The 26,416-nt window shown below is 40.2% G+C and overlaps 1 protein-coding gene across 1 annotated transcript; it reads right to left on the bottom strand.

Moving 5' to 3' along the window:
- Positions 1-202: 202 nt before the first annotated feature.
- On the bottom strand, positions 203-22,536 carry MAP9 (microtubule associated protein 9). Its single transcript, XM_086464807.1, has 14 exons — positions 22,388-22,536; positions 22,113-22,326; positions 21,441-21,537; positions 19,757-20,182; positions 17,406-17,633; positions 16,903-17,016; positions 14,551-14,801; positions 13,670-13,728; positions 12,965-13,130; positions 11,765-11,854; positions 10,892-11,053; positions 10,277-10,422; positions 9,404-9,536; positions 203-325 (listed from the first exon to the last, which is right to left on the bottom strand). Exons 1-14 carry the CDS (start codon positions 22,534-22,536, stop codon positions 203-205), a joined length of 2,358 nt encoding a protein of 785 aa, XP_086320933.1.
- Positions 22,537-26,416: the final 3,880 nt, after the last annotated feature.

Genomic DNA, 26,416 nt, shown 5'->3' with positions numbered 1-26,416 from the left:
GAATTACAAAAATCATTACATTTTCTAAAGCCATGGAAAGGGACAACTAATCTATTTAAACTGCAGAGATATATAAATCAAAAGGAAAGAACGAACGCTACATCTGTAATGGATTCAGTGAAAATCAGCTGTTATTGAAATAATGACTAGCCATTGTCAGAACTTTGTGGATCATGTTTTCTTGTAGAAGGCAACAGACTGCTCAGTAATTCCTTGAGTATGTGATTTTGCCAGGTGGACTCCAGGGAGAAGGTACTTCATCCCCATGGAGAGCCTTCAACTTCTTTTGCTTCTTCTCAAGCTGCTCTCTCCTCTCTTTCTTTTCCTGAGAATAAAAAGATGTGACAAAAAAAACCCAACCAAAACCCAACAAACAAAAAAAAAACACCAAAAAAAAACAACTCCACCAACAGAAAAGTTACAATTATTGTTATACCGTTCTTTCATAAAATCAAAAATTAACATGCAATGAAGACTTACCTTTTTGACCTTAGTGCATCCCTTTTAGGGATTCAGCCACACACTGCACAATGCAACACAAGAGGCTGCACATTCGATGTCATTTACGATTAAGGTGACTGTCTCAAGGATGGGCGGGTTTTGTGCACTATCTAAACAAAAAGCTCCAGAGAAGGCCTGATGGATTAGGTGCTGTATTTGTCTTGTATATAATTAGTCTCTTCTTAATTACTTCTCTTCTTTAAGAGGATACCTAAATCACAATGCTAAATATGTTGTTCTCATTACATGAGAACACTGATGCATCTTTGTAACTTTCAGTAATTATTAAATCACATTTGCCATGTCTTAGAACAAACTGGGAATTGAACAATTTAATTATAAACAAATATCTATCTAACTTATATTATAAACACTGCAAAGTTCTGATGATATTTTCTATTGCTTCAAGCAGCAATGGGCAATTAGGATTATGAAGGATAAGTAAGATACTTTCAATATTCTTTTTGTGCCTGATTAACGATTTTCAAGAGATCTGTCATTGAAAAAATAATTTGCTATTATTTATAATTATTTTTTAATTTTTGTATTGTTATGTTCTATGTAAAATAAGCATTCTTCTTGGCAAAGATGACCGCCATTTCACCATTGTGAGTACCAGCATTTAAGGGTGCATCTGCATTAGCAATTTAGTACACTGCAGAGTTCTTTACGAGTGCAGGTTCTCCTTGTATCATACTTGCAGGTGTGTGGTGTGTGCCTGAGCATGCCACTTACAGACTTAAAGTACCTTCTCTCTTGGTGGAACCAAGGTTGATAGTATGGACCACAGCGCAACTTACAGTGCCCCACCTGACAGGTGGGCAAGAGGCCCTTGAGCGGCTGGCTTGCTGGCACACGAACACTGCATTCATTCCTAGGATCAACAACTGGCTCACACACCATTGGTTGTAAAGATGCCATGCGGATACACAGGCTTAAAACCATCATCAATTGTGCCAAATCTAACCTTGGTCCTTTCCTCTTCCGCAGCCTATCAGCCAGTATTTCGAACCACCATAACAATTTCATATTTTCACATGTATGAACTGCATTGCAGTGGAAGTACTGCTCCTTGAAGACAGCTGTAACGGAACTGTCACTCTCAGATAACCCTCTGAGCGACACTGTATATCCCCAAATACCCAAGATCCTAGTACTGTTTCCCTGTTATTCCTAAGTGAGAAGATAAATAGGGAGATAACTATGGCTAAGGGAGTAAACTGGTAAATGGGGGTAGAAGTGTTATTGTAAAAAAGGGAGCTTGAGTAGAAGTTTCCTCTTGTTTTTACAACAGTCGAACTGTACTAATGCTACCTACACAGGTGATGTACAAAGATTTTAAAAAGCATAACACGCAGTGAAACATCAATCCTATCAATATGATTTTAATCTGGGCTCTTTAGGTCTTTGTTAACATAAGTCGATCCAATTCAGTTACAAATGTCTCGTCTGGCTAAATAGATGCACAACTATTTCATGTTGTTACTGATAAAGCTGATTAAAAGCAAGGCAAGGTTTGCATGGAGAAGTAATGCCCTTTACACTAAAACAAGCCATACAAAAAGTTCATCACAATTAGTATAATAAAAAATATTATCTCTCTGTGCAAACTGTATCTTTCTGGATTACATGGAGTAATTGAGACAAACTGGGCTTGCAGCACTGTAAGATTCTGACTCTTCTCTGTCATCCTACACTTTCACCTTCTTTCTCCTTCCATAGAGATCTTCCTTAGATGAACACAACTGGTGGCTCTGAGTTTTTAGAACAAGTTCAAGATATTTTTTCAGGAATTCTTAAAGGGAACTGGTTAGCACCCTGAGCGGAAAGGAACCTGCATTATCAGTGATATTTTTGAAAAAAAGAGGACAAGATACATGCAAGCAGTACAGATGAGCTTGGGAAGAATGTCCTCTATCATGGAACACATACATGATTCATGTTCCTGTTTTGGAGTATTTGCACATATCCAGCCAATTTATTTTTACAAAAATTTAATCATATTCTACAAATCTTAGAATCTGAATCTGTATTTGACATTCAAAAGCACAACAGGACGGGTAATCAAAAACTCATTAAACACGGGAGTTATTGTACCAGTATTGGCAATTACTTGAGAAATCATGGGTTACAAAGAAATGCGTGTATTTTATGTTTGTAAAGCACTCTACTGAATGCATGTTGCACAACAGACTCATGTATGAAAAATCCAAACCAAAGATAAAGCATACACCCACCCAGGAAGGGAATGAAAGTTGCTTTGGATTTTTTAATCATGTCTCACTTTTGAATGTTTGGGTTTGAAGCTCCAATTTTCATGAATGAATGCCAGTGCCAAGGAAAAGAGCCTTGAGTTAATTTAACTGGTTTTTAACAAAATAAATTTGACATCAAGACTTACTGGCTTCTTCCCTGCCTTCAATACACAAAGTTTTTTATGTTCTACCACAGTTCATTCTCACATTACAGACATAAATCTTCCCTAAAATAATAAAGATGTTATTTGCACTAACAGGAGAAGAGTAACAGAAATAGTAAAAGATGAAATCAATAACTGCAGCTTGTCACACACTAGATCAACTCGACTGTATGGCTTGATTTCTCTGTGGAATTTTCCTACTCAATAGCCTAGTAAGATGAAGTAAGATGAAGATTGAGTCACTGAGGGGAGCTGCCCCGGAGCCAGCCTGGCCTGCAACAGAGCAGCAGATCTCGGTGCACCGGGTTTTCCTGAGGCAGGGAGATGCCAGGGCAGTGGAGGAACCTGCCAGAAGCCGGCAGCTCTCACGGGAGACATGGACAAGACCTGGGCACTGACAGAGCAACCGTGACCACCCCCACACCTATAAAAAGCAGCCTGGGGAGTGCCAGCTTGGGCAAACAGGGTGCGGGGCAGCAGTTGGGGCGGGAGGGCAGGCAGGGAGGGCGCCTCATCAAAGGAGGGACGTTCCACTGGCCAAGTGGAGAGGCTTGAGGTCCACAGAACCCAGCAACCGGGCACCGTTCTGTGACCACCTGCACAGGCCAAGGGCACACGTCCTGCCTGACCCTCAAGGCAGAAGGTGGGCGCCCGTCTGAGAGCAAAGGCTGCAGCTCCGGCTGGGGGGGTCTGCACCACCTACCCCAGTGGTGGCCAGTGCCTCCTCCCAGACAGAGCTGCTGAAGGGAGAGGCGGCGGCGCAGACCTCAGGCTGCAGGAAGTGCCTGGACCTTTCTCCTGGGGCAGGGACAGGCAGCAGAGCTGCCTGCAAAAGGTGTGCTCAGGCGGAGGACTTCCTGCGGCAGGTGGCTGAGCTGCAGGAGGCGGTGAGAAGGCTGCACAGCATCAGGGAGGCTGAGAAGGAGGCAGAGAGCTGGTTCCAAGCACAGTCTGCAGTGGGCCCACAGTCCATGGCCAAACAGCCAAAAACTCCCCCAGAAGCACACACAGAAGGGAGGGGGCCGGTAGTGCAGCAGAAAGGAAGCTTGTAATGGCAAGGACCTCCAGAAGGAAGACGCTTCCCCTGAAGCCTGAGGTGCCCTTGCAGAACCGCTTCACCTCCCTGCAGAATGAAGAGGAAAGACCCATCACATCAGGGGAGATGCTGGAGCTGAGCAAGGCAGCCCGGTCTGCTCCCCGTATAACAACCAGTGCAACTGAAAGAAGTCGATGGGAGATAGCAGTAGGTGACTCTTCTGAGAGGGACAGAGGCACCCATCTGCCAACCTGAAGCACTCTCTAGAGAGGTGTGCTGCTTACCAGGGGCTCATATCAGGAATGTCCCTGAGAGACTATCGAGCCTCGTACAGTCCACTGACTATTATCTGCTGTTGTTTTTTCACGTGGGCACCAGTGACACAGCCAAGAGCAGCCTGAGGAGTATCAAGAAGGATTACAGAGCCCTTGGAGCAGCGGTAAGGGGCTCTGGAGCACAGGTAGTTTTTTCACCAGTCTTCCCGGTCAAAGGGAAGGGGTTTGAAAGAGCCAGTCAAATCTGGCGAATCAACAAACGGTTATGGGAGTGCTGCCACAGCCAGGGGTTGGGCTACTCAGACCATGGGACTCGCTTTGAGAGACCTGGTCTACTGGGGGCTGATGGGGTCCATCTGTCAAAAAAGGGGAAGAGCTTTTTTGGTCATAGGCTTGCCAAGCTGGTGAAGAGACCATTTGAGGAACCTGAAGGGGCACAAGTCCATGGGATCTGATGAGATGTATCTGCGGGTCCTGAGGCAACTGGCAGATGAAGTGCCTAAGCCACTATCCATCATATCTGAGAAGCTATGGCAGTCTGATGAAGATCTCGCTGACTGGAAAAGGGGAAACATAATCCCCATTTTTAAAAAGGGATAAATGGAAGACCCAGGGAACTACAGGCCAGTCAGTCTCACCTCTGTGCCTGGCAAGATGACAGAGTGGATCCTCCTGGAAGCCATGCTAGGGCACATGGAAAATAAGGAGTTGACTAGAGACAGCCAGCATGGCTTCACTAACAGCAAATGGTGCCTGACAAATTTGGTGGCCTTCTATGACAGGGTTACAGCATTGGCGGATAAGGGAAGAGCAACTGGCATCATCCACCTGGACTTGTACAAAGCATTTGACATTGTCCTGCACAACATCCTTGTCTCTAAATCAGAGAGACATGAATTTGACGGATGGACCACTTCGTGGATAAGGAATTGGCTGGATGGTCACACTCAAAAGAATTGTCAATGACTCAATGTCCATGCGGAGACCAGTAATGAGTGGCATGACTAGGGGTCGGTATTGGGACCGGTGCTGTTTAATGTCTTTCTCAGTGATATGGATAGTGGGATCAAGGGCACCTTCAGCAAGTTTGCCACGCCAAGTTCGCCAAGCTGTGTGGTGCAGTCGACATGCTGGAGGGAAGGGAGGCCATCCAGAGGGACCCTAACAGGCTGGAGAGGTGGGCCTGTGTAAACATCATGAAGTTCAAGGAGGCCAAGTGCCAGGTCCTGCACAGGGGTTGGGGCACTCCCAAGCACAAACACAGGCTGGGTGATGAGTGGATTGAGAGCAGCCCTGAGGAGAAGGACTTGGGTGTGTTGGTGGATGAAAAACTGAATATGAGCCAGCAACGTGCACTCACAGTCCAGAAAGCCAATCTGTATCCTGGGCTGCATCAAGAGAAGTGTGGCCAGAAGGTCGAGGGAGGTGATTGTCCCCCTCTACTCCATTCTGGTGAGACCCCACCTGCAGTACTGTGCTCAGCTGCGAGGTCCCCAGCACAAAAAAGACATGGACCTGCTCGAGCAGGTCCAGAGGAGGCCACAAAGATGACCAGGGGGCTGGAGCACCTCCCCTGTGAGGACAGGCTGAGAGAGCTAGGGTTGGTCAGCCTGGAGAAGAGAAGGCTCCGGGGAGACCTTCTAGCGGCCTTCCAGTACCTAAAGGGGGACTACAGGAAAGATGGGGAGGGACTCTTGATCATGGAAGGTAGTGATAGGACGAGGGGTAATGGTTTCAAACTGACAGAGGGGAGATTCAGATTAGATATTAGGAAGAAATTCTTTACTGGGAGAGTGATAAAGCACCGGAACAGGTTGCCCAGAGAAGCTGTGGCTGCCCCCTCCCTGGCAGTGTTCAAGGCCAGGTTGGATGGGGCTTTGAGCAACCTGGTCTAGCGGGAGGTGTCCCTGCCCATGGCACAGGGGGGTGGAACTAGACGATTTTTAAGGTCCCTTCCAACCCAAACCATTCTATGATTCTATGAATACATTTTTCACTTAAAAATTTCTGGGAAGATCACATTCTTTAGCAGTATGCCTGCCACCTAATAATTGAATTTTAGATAGTACAGAAATCTTACAACATTTAAGAGGAATAACAGTAACAGCCTTATTTCTACCATATTGCAATGTCAGGAGATTAAAATTCCAATATAGAAAGTATTTTCAGATAGATCTTATTAAACCACATGAAATGAATAACGCATGTCAGCTGTTTCTAACCCAGAAAAGCAACAAATCTGTGAGACTCATCCAGTACATCATTTCCTGACATTTTTAAACAGCTTTAGAATGCCAAAAATAGGTGTTGAGCATGCTCAACCTCAAGGTAAAGTTTCAAACTTCTTCTAGGGCATTTAACCTTACTATGTTGATCTTTGAGAATTAATTGAGATCAGCCTTACTTCTCATCAACTCATACTAGGTTAATGTTTACCCCATAAAATGGAGAACGTAACACATCTAGGATACTCACTTTTCTCCCAAGAAAACACGTACCAAGATTACTATCTCAAAAATAATGGAAACTAAACTGTTCTGTCATAAACTTTCTAAGTGATTCTTCTCCACATTCTACTCCTTAGAATAGGTGCACGTTAATGACAAGTGTCAGACCCTGGTAGTATGTATTCAGTAAAAGATGATCATTTATCAAACATAACATCTAGATCGGCTTCAAGAGTACTTGGTGAGTAGCAAGAGGCAAATACCATGAAAGAAACAAAAAAATCAGAAGCTTACATTTCCTTAGCAATACCAAAGTATCTCAGCTCAAGATTATCCTTTTTATGTTAGTATTTTACAAGTGTTAATAGCCTCTTTCAGGGCATTTATTTTCATGCTTAGAAAGTAATCTTCTCTATGCACTTATGTTATCAAACATTCACACAATGACCTCTAAAAGTATAAGTAGAAGAATTTCTATTAACATAAAAGCAGAATGTTTCTTATATTTTAGAAGAATGACAAGGAGATTTTTATGTCTGTTTCACCCATGCATTATGGTCAACACCTGATTCAGGAAAGCTGAGCATGAATTTACACATTTATTTCTGTTGAACATTAACGAAAACATATTAGAATACTTCCTACTATATTACTGCTGTTTTATTTCCCTTCAAACAGAAACCCTCTTATTTGAAACAATAGACTTAAAAGACTTCCACAATTCTGCCCTCTCAGATTTGATGCCTGTTTATCTACCTGTAGGCAGATATCGTCATAGTTCCTTTGATAATATATTGACAACTTTACAGGTGTTTCTCTCCTGCAGTTCGCTGATGGTGCGTATTTTCTTGATTACTATACAAAGGGAGATAATATTCTGGCCAAACATGATGACAGAGCCATTGCCCGATACACTTTCTAAAATGAAGGTCTGTTAGCTGCAAAAACCAGCACTATTTCAGTAAGTAAAGTGTGAAGACTGAGCATGAGACACATCAGTCAACACTTGCACACAGACACTGAAAATGAGATCATTTTAGAGGTGCCTCCGCCAATCAATTCAGGACCTGTCACATCCTCCAACACCTGCTTATTTTTCAAACCACTTCTCTCATGTAGGCATATGTACATCCATTTAGATCTGGTCATTCCTTCAGCTACTAAAATTTATATTAATAAGCCCACTGAAGTGAAGTGATGACCTCAGGAATTTATACACAATTTGATCAGGGGAGCCTGTACTAGGTAGCAGATTTCATTCCACAAAAAACAGATCCTTTTTTTTACCTCTGTACAGAGTCCAAGACAGTAAGGAAGTCAAATCCACAATGAGAAGTAACATGCATGGTTTGGTACAGCTATGCTAATTGAGGATAGTCTCAGTAAGCGTAGCATACTGGGACACAGCATTAGCTACTACTCAAAGCATAGTACTTCCTTCCTTGGCAACCAGGAATATTGACTGAGCAAGAAATAATCTAAGACTGGACATTAATCATTTGACAAAACTGAGCTGGAAATCACTTGACAAAGGGGACCAGAGAAAACACTTCTTACCAATTATGGCAGAAATCAGAGGTATTCCAATAGGGAACCAGGTCAAATAAGATCTTAAAAGACTTATACCTAAGACTAAAAAGGTTTGAAATAAAGAGAAGGGAAAACATGCCGGTTCTCGGTGGTTTACATAACTGCATATTTCTGAGTTATCCAAGTAAAGGATGATTGTCCTTTTAAAATCTGTCCCACACCCGTACATCTGCCTGTCTCAGTTCTCATCTCTCCTCCACCCCTACCCCCACAAAAAAATTATAGAAAGCCCACTAAGACTCTGAAAAAAGGGTTTTTTTAAGCTATTGACAGCATAAATGAATCCCCGTAAGGACCTTAAGCCAGCTGAGTTGCAAGATCCCTTTCTCATAAACGGCAACAGAGACCATATGTACATGACACATGCCAGAAATCACAAGGAAGGGAGACAACAGAAGAAACGCTCTCAGACTAAGAAAACCTTGAAAGTCAGTGGGACGAATGACTGTGTCACAGGATGAGGATGAAAACCACAGGTTTTTCTTTAACTAGCAAGTCACACATCTCTAAAAAAGCAATATATGCTAAGAATATTAGTGATCCCTCTCCTAGTTTGTCTTTCTGTAGCAAGGAAAAAAACCACCTGCCTTATTGTTGGGACTAGAGTACTAGGCTAGTTTACTGCTTAACAATTGTGACTAAAGTATGTTGTTGTACGAAAACATTAACGGGGAGCATCAGTTCCACCCATTCTAGTAAATGGAAATAATCTCAAACCTCGTTACAAGTGCTTTTATCAATTTTAAGGTGTATGAGTCTCCACTTTAAATGCTTACTTGAATGTATATGCACTCACTGTTGCAGCTGGTGATGCTGCTTGGTTTTGCAGGTTTTGTGCCCTTCAGAGATGGTTGCTCCTGACATGGAATGTCAAAAAATGAAGACTAACTATGAAACTCAAAACTCTATGACATGTAGGCAGGGAGAATACATTTTCCATGTATGAAAATATCAAGCTCATTATGTTTTACCATCATTTTGCTCAAGAATTTTGGGGAACTAACTACGTAACTCTGCCATCATCTGGCCTCTCATAGCAATGTCAAAAACAATATTACAGTACTAAAGTGTTCACACTAATTACTACATTAATCTTTTTGATTTTTGTCAAAGTGCAAAAAAAAAAAAAAAATACCAGCCATCTTTCATATTCCTCCACAGCCTTTTTATTTTTTTCTTCCTTCTTTGCCTGTTCTATTTCTTGCTTTCTTCTCTCTAGGATTTTCTCTACTTTCTTCTGTTTCATACATTCTTCCTTTTTTTCATTCCTGTATAGTGAGAGGGAAGAACAGGAGATCATCATGTAACACACTAAATGCTGCATCTGTGACTCATTAACTAAATTGAGTCAAAAAAAGATATTTTACACATTCAATAGAAGATCAAGAACATACATTTAAAATCTTCAAAGTCCATCTTTATATATTATATCACCAAGGTATAAATAAACCTATTATTCTATCTATTATGGCATCACCTTTTCTGTACTACTTTCTCCCTTATGTGGTATCATATAAAAAAAATCAGATTAAAACCTTCTGTGGGTAATAGTAAGTTGCACATGGTCTGTCGAAACTCTTGGCTTGTAAAACTAACAAAGAATTTCTCCAGCAGACACATCTCATTTGCTTCTGGATACATCTACGTTCATACACTGTATTCCACAAAACTTTAAGATTAAGATTTATGTTCCTTCCTATGGCTTAGCAATGAAGCCTGAAACTAATCACATAAGATGTTATACTACTCAATGAATCTTACTTCTCAGTTGCAGTATCTCTGCCTGGGCTTAGTCAGTAGCCTTTTGGGGAGGAAAGCATTTAAGTTACTAAACTGAAAGAAGCTATATAGCTTGTTCTCATTTGCTCTCCATTGGGACTGAAGAGCCTGATCCCAAGTATGCCACTGTCTCCCAATTAAAAGCACATCAAGCACTCACAGAGGACCTACTGCATTTATAAGCAAAGATTTGTGAAACTATGGGATTCCAAAACCAGTGGAGTAGTACCATTTTTCAACTGCTGTCATGCTGTCTCTCTTCTTCTCTGCAACCAGTTCCTCTTCTTTCTTCTTCCTAATTCTTTCAGACTGTTTTTCCTTCCTGGTTTGCTCTCTTAAATATTCCACTTTTCTTTCTTTCCACTTTTCGAATGCCTAAAGACAACCCCAGATTCATTAGAAATCTTACCTCTCACCTTTTTTGTCGATACTGCACTTGCTTATTCTGTATTATTATTTTTTGTAATTTCTATACATTCCAATTTTGGACTATTTGTTTGTAGCACTGCTCAGAGGTGGGCATCACTATACCTAAAAAAAATTCTTCCCAGTAAGTAATAGTTCATCGCCAACGTATTTATATAGAGTTTACTTTACGTTCAGTTAATAGAATCCAAAGATGGAAAAATGCCTGCTTGTAAATGCTTAAAAATGCCTTGCAAATGTAAACATTTCAGACTTCCAACAGAACAGAATCCAATACGAGCTTTCTTCAAAAACTAACCATGTTTAGATTTTAGAGTCTAGTTCGTTTCCATTTCTTGCTGGATCAATCAAAATTATTCTCTGTTACCAAACTCTTGAACTCTATCTGAAACACATTTATGTACATATTTCACATCACCTTCTGTGCTGCTTCTGTTTTTGCCTCATTCTGTTCTTCTGTTTTCTTTTTCTTAAGTTCCTCAAGCTTCTTTTTGCCACTTAACTTCTTTGCTTCTCTTCCTTTCTTTTTTTTCCAGGCTTCAAAAGATGCAATTGCTTCCTCTCTTTTAACAGCTTCTTTCTAGATTGAAAATAACTATCTACATTTAAATACACTTAAATATAAAACTATAATTGAAATAGTATGCTTTAAACTTGTTGTCAAATGTAGGATTAGATGGAGCAAGAAAGAAATGGAAATTGATTTGCAGATAAAGTTTCAAGTAATACTCAAAATTAAATCTGAACTACATAGAGTAGGTTTTTTCTATGCTCATTTCTAATTTAACTGAATCAAATAAGACAAACTAGTCCTGTGAAATATGTGTAGAAGAATATGAAATACATGTTAAATGCTTAGAAGTGAAACATATTAAATACTTAAAAGCCAAATCTAAGAATTGTGTATGGTACTGTTCAAAAAACAGTCCTCTGTAGATAAGTATCTCTTGAGCAGGGAGCAAACTCATTTTCTAACAGATGACAAATTAAAACTTAACACCTGAAGGGCTGAGCATCCCAAGGGCTTTGTAAACAAAGCTGAAAATTTATCTAAGAAGCACACTTTTAACACAACTTATGTAAATGTGTAGGGAAGCATCAGCCACACACTCTTTACAGCAACCATAACAAGTGGGACTTCCCATTTACTGTTTCAACTCACCTCGAGCTATTCAGACAAAACCAGACGCCTTAGAACAGCAGAGTGATATAATTAGCAGAAAGAACAGATAAGCGTACTTCAAGGAATTATAGTTTGTCAACTTCTTTTTAAACAGGAATGTAAGCAAACCTTTTCAGTACTGTTCCTTAGATCTTCAGCCTTCTTCTTTTCAATTCTCCTTAATTCCATTTGAAAGACCCTTTTCTTTTCCAACCAATTCTGTAAGAATCATTACCAGACTTTCGAAGTCTTTTTAAGGTATAACTAAAAAAGTTCTGGTAAAATAATCAAATATTATTAAAGCAGCAACAATTACTCTTAATTACTCAAATTAGTCTTAATTCTTCCATGTGCTATTTAAATAACTACCCCATGTGGAAGACTAAGCTGTAATCACAGAAACATTGTGATCAAAAAAGTCTAAGGCTCTCAAATCATAGCTACAAAATATGAAAAAGCCTGAGGATCTTCAAAAAACCACAAAAAAATGTAAGCATAAAAAAGAAGAAAAAGAAGAATGGAATAAAGATTCTTATCACTTAGTATATAGGAATATAACTTACTTGTCTCTCTTGCAAATACCTATATTAAAGAGAATAAAACCCAACTGGGAAGAGTGAGACTTCAGGCATCCATAAAGTGTTATGAACCATTTGCAGAATCAGGCTTAAATTTTCAAGGTTTAACTATATATTTCGTATGCTGCTTAGAGATACAAGTGCCCTAAATGAAGCCTATTTTACCTTTAAAAATTACAGAGACAATATAAATCTGGATTTGATATTGTAAATTTTGTTCTAGAACCACAACAAGTGTTAAAAACACAGGAAAACCCTCTGTTAATGAAAGTTTGTCTCACATAGGTTAGTAGCAAAAATCTGTTGGAAATTACAAACTAACGGTTATGAAATTCTACACATAATCCACATAGATTGTCCTTCTGGAGGGAATACTGGACTTATTTTCACTTTTCCTGAATGCCAACTGAATAGAACATAACACGAAAAGAAACTTCAAACTACACACTTATTTATGTTAACGAAAAAGTAGAAATAAAGTAAAATACTGTATTTGTCTGAAAATAGTCCGACACAATAAATTATGAACCATGGCACGCCCCTCTCATCTAGCTTTTTAGTACATAATTTGACAAAAAGGCACAGCCAACAGAATAAAAGGATCTTACCCCTGTAAGCATATGCAAGGAATATACTCAGAAATACTGATTTCAAGAAAATAAGACATGTTGGCCTCTATCACAGGACCTTTATATGCATAGTTTTGTTTGTTGGCTTTTTTGTTCATTTATTGTTTGTTTTTAACATCTACCTGGAAAACAGCTGCTCGTAAACTATCTGCTTTGGCAAATTGCGTGCTGCTCTTCTGCATGCGTTTATCCTCCAACACCTTTAATGTTCCCAGATACTGAGATGAAACAGGTGTAGCTGATGGAAGAGCTTTCACCTTCTTCTTTAAGTGTGCAGGAAACAGAGACCTATAAAATTACCAAGACACAAACCTATTAACAATCTTGCCACTTACTGTAGCTGATACCAAGTAGTGTTCTTTTATTTCAGTTTATACCAAAAGTTACTGTGATTCTGTTTTGACATGCACTTGGCTGGGAATGGGGGAAAAGGAAAGGAGGAAGAAGCTGGTTTTCTTCTGAGTGTTTTATTATTGCCAATACAAGCCACTACTCAACAAATCCAGCCCAAGAAAGTTTACAAATTCCTTACACTTTCAGCTACAAAACAGCTTAAAACCTGTAAAGCCATCATGGACTGGATTAATTCGTGGATCCAGTAGCACATGCTCATCATAGACACTGGCCAAAGACTTGGAGTCTGATCTGATATAACCCTGAGCAAGGGTTATAAAAACATGCTACCATCTACTAAACTGTTTTCCACAGATGGTCAGTGGTTGTCAGCAGTGAAGACGATGCTGACAGAAAACGAGAGTGAAGCAGCATTGTCAGGGCGCTCACACGTCTTACACTCTGCAGATTGTGATACAGCATCTCTCTCTTACCTGTCAGATAAAGAAGCTTTCTGGTTTTGTAGAACTCTCTCCTTTGTTTCACTTAGAAACTAAGAAACACAGAGGAAAAGTAAAATTATAGAGCATCTCAAGCAACAGAACTAGATCAGGATGAAACATATTTTTTTACAAGCTAACAAGGATGTTGGGAGTTGGACTCGATGATCCTTATGGGTCCCTTTCAACTCGAGATATTCTGTGATTCTATGATGTCAGAAAAATATGCAAGAAAGCCACTCTACTATAGAAAGGGTACAATACAGGGTAGAAAGTAAAAATCTCCAACCAAATCAAACAAGTAAACTTTCAGAATGCCTGTATCTTTTTGGAATGGCACCTAGAAATGTTTCTTTGTATTATGTAAACATATAGTCTATCGTCTAGAAATACAAAGCAGTAAGTTTCCCTCTTACTATACCAACACTCTTTTAACTAATTTTAATATTTAGGTTTAACAATTACATATACCTACATATTTTCTTTCTTATGATAGAGCATAAAAGTGCTTTGCATCTTATCCATTATTCAAGTCACACCATGGATTCCATCCCCTGCCAACATACATGGCTCATTCCAATTCAGCTAACCTCACAACAGAGCTTTGAAATTGCCACTTGGATCAGGGTCTTTCCTTAAGACTGGGAAACACACATTTCAACACCCTTATCTGGTTTAAAAGACTTGTGTAAAAGTTATTCCCTACATCTTCCATACACAGAATTTGTAAGAGCCTCAGCTCCAGAAGCCAGAGATAAATTGTCAGCTTTACAAAGTTCTACACACTTAAGGTACCAACAGTAACTTTACAAAACTTTTCACGGTGCTTCTAGGACATGGTTCAAAACAATGGTAAAAACACGTATGAATAATACCTTGACAGAGTCCTTTGAAGTGTTCTTTGCCTCCCCATGCTCAGCCTGATCATTTACTGATACCTCCTGTACTGTATCAGTCACTATTTGCCCTTCCACTATTTTCACCGTTTCATCTGAACTGTCATCTGTTGACTTCTCTAATTTTTTTTTCTCATATACTGTGATCATCATCACTTCTGTAACAGAAGGCGATTTTCTACTATTGTCCTTCAGTTTCAAGTCACTGGTGCTGATCTTTTGATCTTGATCTAACAGGAGAAAAAGGTTGAGAGGACACATTAACAAGAATTTAATTGTTTCTGAGTACTGTAATTTCTGTATTAAAAACATCTGTTTATGAAACTTATTACTAAATTTGATGTAATACAATGTATTTTCCCTACACTTCCTTCTAAGAACTGTATGGACTAACAAGAAGAGTATTCATTTGCACTGTATTTACATATAAGACTGGAGCAGCAATTGAAGTTTTAAAAAATGGTATAGAATGTGAAGGCATGACAAAGGCAAAACTTCTCATCTGGCTTACCACCCAAACATGGTTCTAGTGCAGAAATGAAAAGCAAGAGCTATTACAATCGCAGCAAGAGCTCTTCTGACACCTAGTAAACTACTGCTGAAGTCTGTACAACAATTTGAGTAAAACAAACTACTTTCATCGTGTGTGTGGTGTTTTTCCAGGGGTGTAAGACACACAAGGAAGTAAGTGAAAGATTCTGTGATGGGGATTTAAACAAAACGTCATCTCAATTCAAATGTATGCCTAAGTGGTGAAACAGTCATTTATGAAACACTTTACTAGTAATACTTAAAAAACATTTTTATCAGATCTGAACTGCCATTAATACACATCTAAATTTGTAAAATAATTCAGGCACAAACCAAAAAATGCCATGGTAAATTACAAATTACAGTCTTCCACAATTTTCTGATTGAAGTCTTAAAAGAAATGTAAATTGCGGATGACAGATTAACTCCAAGTTACCTGAAGAAAGGAGTATCAATGCTGACAACCTCAGAAATTTAACCTAGATTTACAATGACGAAGGTAAGTTCGAGGTGACAAGGAGAATTCTGAATTTTTATGAACCATTTTCTATCCTCTGTTGATACGTAAACTTTCATGGTTTACTTTACGCTTACTAGATAGTACAACTGTACATGAACTGTGGGCATCAGAAACTGTACAAGCCTAAGCTGCAGCACTTAGCGCACAGGACACTGGCAACAGCAGATTTACAATGAGCACTTTGTATCACGAACTTCACAGAACTCCACGTGCAAGCCAGTTCAGCTCTGTTTGCAAAACGGATGCAAAATACTAACCTTTCCATCGCTCGCTAAGAAATGCCACATAAAACCTGTAAGCATTATTATTGTAGTTTCTTGCTTGATAGTTCAAGCTATACAAGTTCAACCAGTCTCTTCTTATACCTGCATACTTCAGCATCATAATTAAACAATCTTCCTCCACTTTTGTTGAAGACTCCAAATCATCGTTTCTTTGTCCTCCTTTGCCCTGACAACACCGCCTTGTCCCTGCCAAGTTCCTATCTTTTCTCTCGTTAGGCTGCAGCGTATAGACCTTACATAGGTCATACAGACAGCATTCTTCTTGCTGCACCTGACAGTCTATGTTACCTACCTGTTACAGTCCTGCACACAGCAAATTACCCCCCAGCATGATTACCTTAGCAAATTAAAAAGGCATCTAACAGCCTATTCCAGTGTTTTTCAACCTGGGGTCCATTGATTTTTTTGTAATCAGTCGGAAAAAGGGGACTAAGAAGGGTAAGTTCAATGGATACTGCTGAGAAGCCCACAGATTTGATATTTCTCAAAGGGTCTGCACATCCCCTAAGAACTGTTAGGGATTCATAAATCAAAAAAAAAAATAGAGAAGCGCTACTCAGTTTGTACTAAACTTCATGGGAAAGGTGCAGGAAGAAGTGAAAGGTTTACCCTAGTCTTGTTAACTGAGAAAGTGGAAATCAAATCAAAATTACTTCTTTTAAGTCTCAAAGATGCTTAGACAATGATACGCACACTTGACATATGTCAAAATACAAAACCTAAATCCTCAAACATTAATCTGTTCCTCTCTGTTCCTGGGATGCCTCTTTCTCAACACCTGGGATGATATTGTACTTGGACATAACTGCAAGAATGATGCTGGGCTATTCTCAAAACCAAAACAGAAGGAGACACCAGGGCATGAGAAAGATACTGAAAGAGGGTAGGAAGGAAATTAAGAACACCACTGATTTTAGGAAGACTTGTATCGGACCATTAGATATGACTAGGGTATAAATAGTAACATTTATCCACTTGTACACATGTAATTTCTACTTTTCACAGATGGTGTTTCTCCACACATCAGTAAATCAGAGTCTCCAGATCTTTCATTGTGGGAAGTAAAATTAATGGAAAATGGTAGTGAAGTACTTTCTAGCCATGGACCCTTAGATCAGAAAGTGGCAAACAAGTGAGCAATTCATTGTATATGTTTTATATATAGTATAATTTAACTTAGCTTTGTAATACTTTGATAGAATGTTTGTTCGGAACTCTCTAGGAGAAGTACAATTCTTGTTTTACATTTGGAGAAATAAAACCACTCAGCACACAAGGCTGCAAACGATCACAAAATTCTGTCTCTAGCTACAAAGAAAACCAATTATGTTATCTGGCCCTCACCGTAAGAATGCTATTGGCAAAGACATTTTTTCCCACTGCTATTTTTGTCCTATTTTTCTCCCTAAAATTTTTGTCAGCTAAATAAAACTTAGTTTCTAAAGTTTCCAATGTAGATGATTAAAAAAAAAAAAATCAACACACATACTCTCTTATTCCAGAACCAGGACTTTCAGCAAGCAGCTTTTTCTTCATGGTGGCTTGGGCATTCAGAGTAGTTGGGGATGATGGTGCCGAAAATGAAGATAATCCATGTTTAGGAGTTATTTCTCCTTCTGACCTATTAAGCTCATTATCTTCCACAGGACCACTTTTTCTCAACATACTTCTTGGTTGAGGTGATGGTTTATAACAGCTATCTAATGAAGGAATGCTGATATTCTCAGCTGAAAATAAATACTGTAGTTTCAGTTATGTCTAGTTAAAGGCGTTTTAGTCTGGAATGCTATTTTGTCAAGATAGATTCAACTAACTAGTTTCAGTTAAATAAGCTATTCAAATAATAGCACAGCTTTCTTAACACAAGGAGGCCATATACAAACAGCTGTAGAAAGAGTTACAGCCACTTTTCATAAATGAAAGTTTTAAAGCTTCTCATATAATCCCTACATAGACAATATTTTTTCCATTTATCATTATCTCTGTATATACTGAAACTATGCTCAAGGTCTTATCTGTAATTAGAGAGACAAAGTTTCCATAAATATAGAAGAGAGCATATACCTAATACAGCACTGTCGTAAGAAAACCTTTTTGCTATTCTGCTTGTCCCGCCATCTGCTAACAAGGATACAAAGGGCAGACTGCTTCTCTCTGCACGGTGCAGAACAAAACTACCCGGGGTAGGAAGAGACATCATGGGAAATGCAGTCGAAGAGGAGGGCTTTCAGTGTATTTCTAGCTTCTTCAGTGATGTCTCTGTTCCCTCCCTAAGGCAGTCCCTGGGCAGGAGAATCACCATGCAACCATTCCTTACAGATTTCTGTCCTCTTGCTCCTCACCTTCCTCCTGCTTAGTAATGCTATTTTCTTCATGTTTTCTTCTGCCTGCCCTGTCACCAACAAGATCAAGCCACACAACAGCTTTCTACCTGCCTTTTTCTTTACATATACCGATCCACATAGAAATGCTTGTCTAATTCTGCACATTGCCACAGAAGCATTTCTTAGGTCATAAAAATCTACTGCACGAAATGGGAGAATCACCATGCCCACCCAGCACACTCAGCTGTGTAGAGCCTGATTATATAATTCATGTGGAGTTTAGAGAGCTCAGAGGTCACAACAATTTTCCTACAGGTGCACTCACAGTTTTTCCGTGCAGTAAATCACAAGAAAAATCAAAGCAGCAGAAAAAGCTTAGTAATCTCTGGGAAGTCACCTCCTCTGTTGGACAGAGATCAATTTATCTGACCTAAGAAAACTTACAATGGTTGACTACTGAAGACAATATGCTAGTAGCACCGTACTACTTAGATTCACATGAAGAAAAGGAGTACTTCAACATTTTTCTGCCAGTCTAAAACTACACAGGCACATTGGCCATGAAAGAGAGGCATCTGCAGTGCCCAGCTGGACATTCAAATATCTAGCACTTTGGTGCCACCATGTGGAAAGAAAAACAGGAGCTGATATCACTAACCATGCTCTAGCAATTTCAAAGTTGTAAACTTCCATCACAGGTAATGACCAGCCATAAATTTATCTCAACATCAAACAGGACAAATTCTTCTCGTATTAGGAAGTAGATAAAAACTGTGAAGTATTTTGACGTTTCAAATTTGTAAAAGCGCATATAGTCAATTAGCAGAATTCCAAATTCTGCTTTGCATATTAAAAATTAATTTGCTATTCTTATAATGAAACATTAAACTTTGGGGGGTTTAAGTGTTTGATTACACATCCAAACTGGCTCAGTAGCTTCAAAGTAAAAGATCACCTGAAATTTTAAGTTAGTGATGGTGAGAAGTCTACCATTCATGAATGTTTTGGTTATGGCTCATTTTCTGACATTGTAACATTACAGCATCATGATGTCTCAGCATCACGACTTCATTATGTATGTCAACACTGTGGTCCAACTTCACTGGTCATAGAGAACGGATGTCCATTTAAGGACCTTTCCATTATGGGCTACATGGATGCTGTGGACACTTTGAATATGGCTTTCCGTGCTACGCACATACAGAAGAGGCAACCCTGTAGCCCTCCCACACCTTCCATGGACACGCGCTGATGAAGAGTGGGACTTTTAAGTACCCAAAAAGCTGGTTTTCATCTCCTGAAAGGAAAAAGCAAATAGGAACTTCCTGCTACTTGGCCCACACTTGTTCAGTTTACCCTCTGGCAGCTGGAGGTTATCAAAACATGTATTTTTAGAAAAACATTGAATAAGTTCCCTGCAAGCAGCTGACAATTAACACAGAAAATAACCCAAATTACAACACTTTAAAATACTGTAATATGGCTAAGCAAGTAGCATCAACAACATTCAAACACTTTCTTTTCACCTGATGCTGAAGCATTTCTTGTTTTGTGCACCCGTGGCTTTGGTATTGGTTTGTCTTCCTCTTGATTTCTTTTTCTCTGTAGCTCACGAAAAGAAACATCATTACAGTGGTCACCTTCACTATTATCACATGGTACTTCTTCAGCAGCTGAACACTCTTCATTATTTTTTCTGTCATTACCCTCATTTTGACTTTCCAAACCTTCTTCACCATCTTTTCTATCATCCTGTATGTTTCCACTTTCTAAAAGCATTATTTGCTGAAGCTTCTCTTCATGAAAGGATGAAGTCAAGTCATCAGCAGCTTCGTTTTCCAAATCTGCTGCTTTTTGTGAAGCATCATCATCTGAGAGAGGACTCTCAACAGCAACTGATTTCTTAGTGCTTTCAGCACCTGAATTACTTTCATTAAGTTCTTCCCCAATACCTGAAAATAGCACATTATCAACTTCTATTTGAGACAAGCAGGAAAAAATGGTACAGAAAGACTGTATCTTCTATAATTTAAAAGTATTTTTCATATAACACTCTCCTGACTTAAGTCTCTGAGCATTTCTCTTTCTGCACCTCTGACCTCTGCAAAGGCAACAAACTAGATCCTTACTATACTTCCTTTCCTGTCATCTGTTTCCATGGACCCAATCTAAAGAAAATACTCCAAGTTTTCACTGGTTAATTCTTATCTGTCATGCTATTTAAATTCCTTCTGAAAAACTGGGTCTCCAACCATAGCAGAGGCAAGTCAACAACAGTCAGGCACATTCAGTTACCAGAATCCATCCTCCCCTTCTAATCACTTCTGTCCTATCTGAAATCTACTAGAAGATACTCCTCTAAGGAGTTACTTGCTCCAATGCTAATGTTCACATGTTTAACAAAAATATTTTTATCTTCCTGTAGCCTGTTATTTCTAACAGACTTTATTTCAGAGTTCAAATGCACGAGGAAGATGACAAAATATCACATAGTTGAGTAACGTATTTAATGCAGGAGGAGCTTTTTTCTAAATCTTGTCAGCAAAGTGAAATCATAATATCCCATGAACTTTTAAAAGATGTTTCAGATGTGAATGAAAACTAGGGCTCAGATGAAGTTCTTTTAAAAATACATTATGATATTTAAGATTCATATTACCCTTAACAGGCAGCACCATTATCAGGAGGAAGAAGAGCCATTTGGCCAACCTCGTTAAACTAAACATAAACCTTACCAAATATCAAATGCCTCCTGGCCCAAGAAAAACAGCCAGATCAAGCCTCTTCCTGGTTTGTGTACACTGCCAAGCAAGCATGCTCTGCCGTGTGTCCTGCAGCCCTTATTCGCTGACTTTCCAGATGGGGAAAAGAGTAGGCCAACAACAGGGCTTTCTCTCTGCCCTGCCCACTTTCATTCACAGTACTCCACACTACTGTCTCATCCAGGTGTAAACAATATGGCTAAGGACAAAAACCGGGCACCACAAAGGAAACAGCATAGACTGTGTCTGGTCTAACAGGTTGGCTCCACCACTGATTTCACTGGGAAATCTGCTTCTAACTTGGAAGAGGACGGCTAAGTGACTTACAAGTTGTTAAAATATTAAATCTTGGAACATTAAATCATATTGACTCCCAAAGATTCTCTGTGATCTAGTAATGAGTTAAGAAAGGGAAGAGCACAAGGAAAAATATTTAATTCTGCCTTACCGTTTAACATGCCATCTTCATCACTCTCAAAATCATCTGAGTATTCACCTCTTTGCTCTTTTGCTGCATGAGCAGAAGTTGCTTCTTCTAGCTCATCCTGAAACGGTTTTACAAATAACTTTTACACAGAAGGGAAGATTCACTTCAAGTTCAGCACTAATTCCCCCTCCCATATGCACATAAGTAAAATTCAGCAACAGAGATTAACTGAAAATTATCGTGAAGGGTAAGTGAAATACAGTGTTTCCACTCTATCATCATTCCACAAATTTTTCTGTGTTAAAAAAATTATTAAAAACCATAATTTATATTTCTTCTTCGTAAGAAACATATCTTGCAGATCCCTCTTGCATTTTGGCCAATAATGACACATCACCATGTGACACTTTTCACCCCTTTTATACGTTTTGATCGGCAAGAGTACAACAAAAAGGTTTGTGCAGTCAGGTGCAATACAGAAGGTGAGCAGGACTGCTTCTTCACTGACTGCTGCAGTACAAGAACCTGAAGCTGGTGGCAGGCCCAAAACGATGGAAGAACTTCACAATACGCCACCGCTGCTAAGTCGGACTCTCTGCTGCATGATATCGTGGACACACCGTGTTTACATGGGTATTGAAAGCAATTGGCCTTACTTATAGATTAAAAACATATCAAGAAACGCAGCAGTACCTCCAGGCCGCCACACACCACCGCAGGCCTCGGAGCCGGCTGTTCGGCACGGCTCTGCCCGAGGCACCTGCTGCGGGCCGCCGCTGGCCCTTCAGCCAGTGCCACTTCCGCACGACTATCAGAGCTGGGAAGTCCGGGGCTGTTCACGCCGTACGGCGACTGCTTCCCCGGTCGTGCACCGGGAGCAGCTTCCAGTGTCCGCACGGAAGGAAACCTGCTCCCCAGTTTTCACGTTGATAGCAAATCGGCTTTTTCGTGTGTGTTGTCTTTAACACCAAACTATTGTATCCGCAGTCGCAGCAACCTCTTGGCAGCCAAACGCCGCCACCGCCGTCGCTTCCCGGCCCCACCGGCAGCGCGCCCCGCTCACCTGCAACGCGCCGCGCCGCCCCACCGCCCGGCTGCCGCCGCCTTCCCCCGCCATGGCGGCGGCCTCTCGCTCCCGCCCGGCAGCGCCTCCGGCCGGCCATCCGGCAGCCCCGAGAGCCGCGGCCCCCCCACCGCCCCGCCCGCCCCGGCACTGCCCGTCGCCTGACAACGCCGCCGCGACGGAGAGAGCGGCCGAAGGGCGGCCCGGGACCTGCCGGTGGAGCGGCTCCGCCTCCAGGCCGCGACTGCAGTTTGTGGGCACCGGCGGCCATGGCGCTGCGGCCTGGGGTTTCGCGGCGCTGAGCTCTCGCATCGCCCCCCAGACCTCGAGGCACTCCGTTTTCCGTAACTACACGCATTAGGGTACAGCAGAGGACAGGCACGTCTGTGCGTCAAAACTGAGGCCTTCTGTCACCGCTGAGCAACTTTCTTACCTGGGCCGAAATCAGGCTTCACCCGTGCTTTGGGGAAACCAGCTGAAGTCGACAGGAGTTATTATTTATGTCCGTATCCTACATATAACCCACCCATCTCTTCCCACAAGATGTCTGTGTATACACACATGCCACTCAGGGCATGCCACCGCAGGTTTTTGACACAGGTTCATCAACCCCACTCTTACAGTCAGGTAATTGTCCAAAACTTCCCACTTGGGATTTAAGTGCTGGTGCAGACAACACTCTCCATAAGGAGCAAACTCATTTTAGTGCTTTCTGGAAAAAAATCTCATCGCACCTGTATGTTGATTTAAATGAAATTTTAGAGATGAAGGAATGATAGTGATGAAATGAATTGCCTGGTGCTTGCACCTCCTAATACTCTGATTTTTATTTCCCCAAAAGGTGGTTGTGCAACACACCTGGTGAACACCAACTCCCCGCTGGCCCGACACCTTACCAAGCAGCACGTGTCCCTGCAGAGCTGGCTGTCCTGGAGGTCATCTGTCCACTGTATGAGCAGTGATGGAGGTGACCAAACCCCAGGAAGTCCATCAAAAGAAAACTATTGACTTCAGGACCATGTACAGATTGGGACATTTCTATTCTTTCTCCAGTTTAAATACTTCTGATCAGTCCTGTTCTAAAATAAGACTAGTGCTCCTGTTGTCTTAGTGATAATAAAGAACTGACATGCTCTCTGTACTGGTGGTTATGTTTGCATATATTAATCTTCCCCAAAATGCATTACTTTTTCACATGTCGTGCAGAAGAAAATCTCTCTGACAGAAACAGGGAGAGAATATGTAGGACAGAGACCAGGGCCTTAGGACTTGTTTGACTCTGGTTATTTATGTAGTTATATTTTAGAAGCAGTGCAGTTACGCAAAGGCCACAACACACCTGGGGGAAGAGAGGCCCCAAGTTCTAACAAGTAACCTTGGACTTAAGCTAACAAATAATTGTGAATGATTAATGAATATTTATATATCATCTGTGAGCAACTCCTTGCTTTGTTTACCTATATTTTTAATGACCAAATAATGCTTGATCTGTTCATTATTCATGGCATTTATTGTGAGTTATGCTTGCTGCACCATTTTTTCCTCTATTTTATTCACATATGAAAGCCTTAAATTTGAGTATGTGCTATTCCATCTCTCTGTGAAAGGTGAAATTGGACACGTTTAGAATTTAAAAAGTAATAAAGAAGAAATGTATACATTCTTTCTCTGTAATGATGGTAGCAACTGCTGTTGAAGGCTGTTATGTCCATGTTACAAACAACTGAGATGCACATTTTATTAAATTCCAGAAGGTGGCGGCAAAATATTTTAAAATTTAAAAAATGGTTCATTTTTTTAAATAACTACTTTATTCTAGCTAGCTTCTTTTACATTACTGCTGATGTATATGGGAATTTTTGAAAAACACCGTATTCATTTAGATCAATTTTCCAGCCTTGCATATGCTATAGAGAAGGAAGAAGGTTTGTTTTCAGTTATCATGTTGTTTATATGAGTCAGACAATGAGGTCTCCTGTATCACCTGTATTTTTAAATATTCAGTGCACTGAGTTGGAAGGATGTGGGGAAAAAAAAAAGATCAATACTGTCAGCACTGAAGAACTCAAACTGTGTGAAGATGTTTTTGTCAAAAGGCATGAACATCAGATCTGCATCTTCTAGTCTTACCTCAGGCAAAATTTCCATCGAGACCCACTGAGGTGAATGGGATTTATGCCTAAATATGAATGTAGGGCTCTGAGTATAAATATCTAAGGGGTTTTAAGAGTCATACTGAGGACAAAAAGCAGAAGATTTTATGGCACGAAAATGAGCATTAACATCTGCCTTTTAATTAATAACTGGCAAATATATCACAAGTACGAATTGGACAAGGAAATGTATGTTTGAAGGTGAAGTTGCTGTTTCTCTCCCAAGAATAAATGGAGCATTGAGAAAAATACTCAATAATCCCAGCTTTTTAAAACAAGAATCATGATGCAAAGCATTCCAGTCTGCAAGAACCATGTTGCATTCAGAATGCAGTCGGGTATGATGAGTTTTTCAGATGGCTAGCTCACATGCATATAAACAACTCCCAGAGGTGGTTTATTTTATTCATGTGGCTAGAGTTTGTAAGATTGGATTCAGGATTTCCTCTGAACAAATGACACATAGATTAAAAATTATAAAATCATATACTGTAAGTCACCTTAAGTCAAAAGGTATAAAATCCCTTACTGGAGAGAAATAAGTGTTCCTCTTGCTTTGGTATTCCTTCTCAAAGTCAAAAGTTATACCTGAAAGGACACTTAACAGCATAACAAAATGCCCGAGTTGGTGTACATTCCTGTAGAAACTGATTTTTGGTGTTGGTTGCAAGGGTCTCGACTCATAACACACTACTCCTGTTCTTGACATCAGTGGGCATTAGACATCGAGCTACAAGTGCATCTGGCTCTTGGATTTTGCAGAATGGTTTAGCAGAGTGACATAGTCAACAGGTCAAGTAGCTTCTTTGAACAACAATGAGATCTTCTACCTGTGGGTCACTCTCCCAGACATTTTTAAGTACAAAAATTAAAAATTAATCTTCCCACATTTTCCTCTGAGTTCATATAAAATAATCTATTACAATGTACCGTCTTTTGCAGGGCTATGCCCGCGCTGACAAAAGATACTGCTCTTTTTTTGCTTGTCTGCAAATAAAACTAGAAATATAATCAACTTTATGCCTTTAGGGTTAGATGTGCCAGCGAAGTCACGTGCCTTCACTGCAAGTCATCCAGTATAGATGTGTCTGAGGTGGGGTTGACCTTTGCTATCTCAGATGGTGAGAGCCGCGTGTGTTGGGAAAACACTCAGCACAGTCTAAGCACAGGAGAAGCTGGGTGGGTTCCTTGGTGAGTTTGTAGCCTGCCATGCATGCTGTCCCACCTCAGCTACTGGGAGGCCCAAAGGTGCCTTGAACCAGCTTAAAATCACTCTGGAGTAACTGCAGAAACAACCACCCACACCACAGAGAAATACATGATAGGACTTCAGCCTTTGGTTCTCCTCACTTATATTATTTTGAGTAAATTACATTATTTCTTAGAGAACAATCTGTTCAAACTGTGACACTGCCAGTCTAAGTGGGTAAGGATTTTACAACTCACCTTAATTAACTTAATTCATATCTGCAGTCCTCTACCAGTGTCCCTGGTTTATTCCACAGCTTCTCCTGCAAGAGCTGGAGCATTGTTCCTTCTAAAAATATCTTTTTGTGCTTCTCAGTCACTTCTGGAAAGACAGATTTAGGTGTATTTTTTTTACTGTCTTGACCATTTTCTAGACAAAAACTTACTAACAACTAACTTTGAACAACTAAGCAGTTAAGAGTCAGGAAATACCAAAACCGAGAATGCTAATGTATCTTTCACCCCTTTCCTTTTGCATTTGTGCTATGAAGTAGTCATTAATTGACTGAACTTAAATATTTATTAACTGCATT

Source organism: Leptosomus discolor, chromosome 4 (genome assembly GCF_034619465.1).
Source record: "Leptosomus discolor isolate bLepDis1 chromosome 4, bLepDis1.hap2, whole genome shotgun sequence".
Taxonomy (NCBI): domain Eukaryota; kingdom Metazoa; phylum Chordata; class Aves; order Leptosomiformes; family Leptosomidae; genus Leptosomus; species Leptosomus discolor.
This window is presented reverse-complemented; position numbering and strand designations above follow the sequence as displayed.

Bases quoted from the DNA above. Each gene is read 5' to 3' on its own strand.
- MAP9 (XM_086464807.1), bottom strand. From the start codon at position 22,536: ATGGCGGGGGAAGGCGGCGGCAGCCGGGCGGTGGGGCGGCGCGGCGCG. The intron at 22,327-22,387 runs GTGTTAAAGACA...ACTGGGGAGCAG, and splicing joins ACTGCGGATACAATAGTTTG to GTTTCCTTCCGTGCGGACAC. The intron at 21,538-22,112 runs GTACTGCTGCGT...AAACCGTTTCAG, and splicing joins TGGTGTGTGGCGGCCTGGAG to GATGAGCTAGAAGAAGCAAC.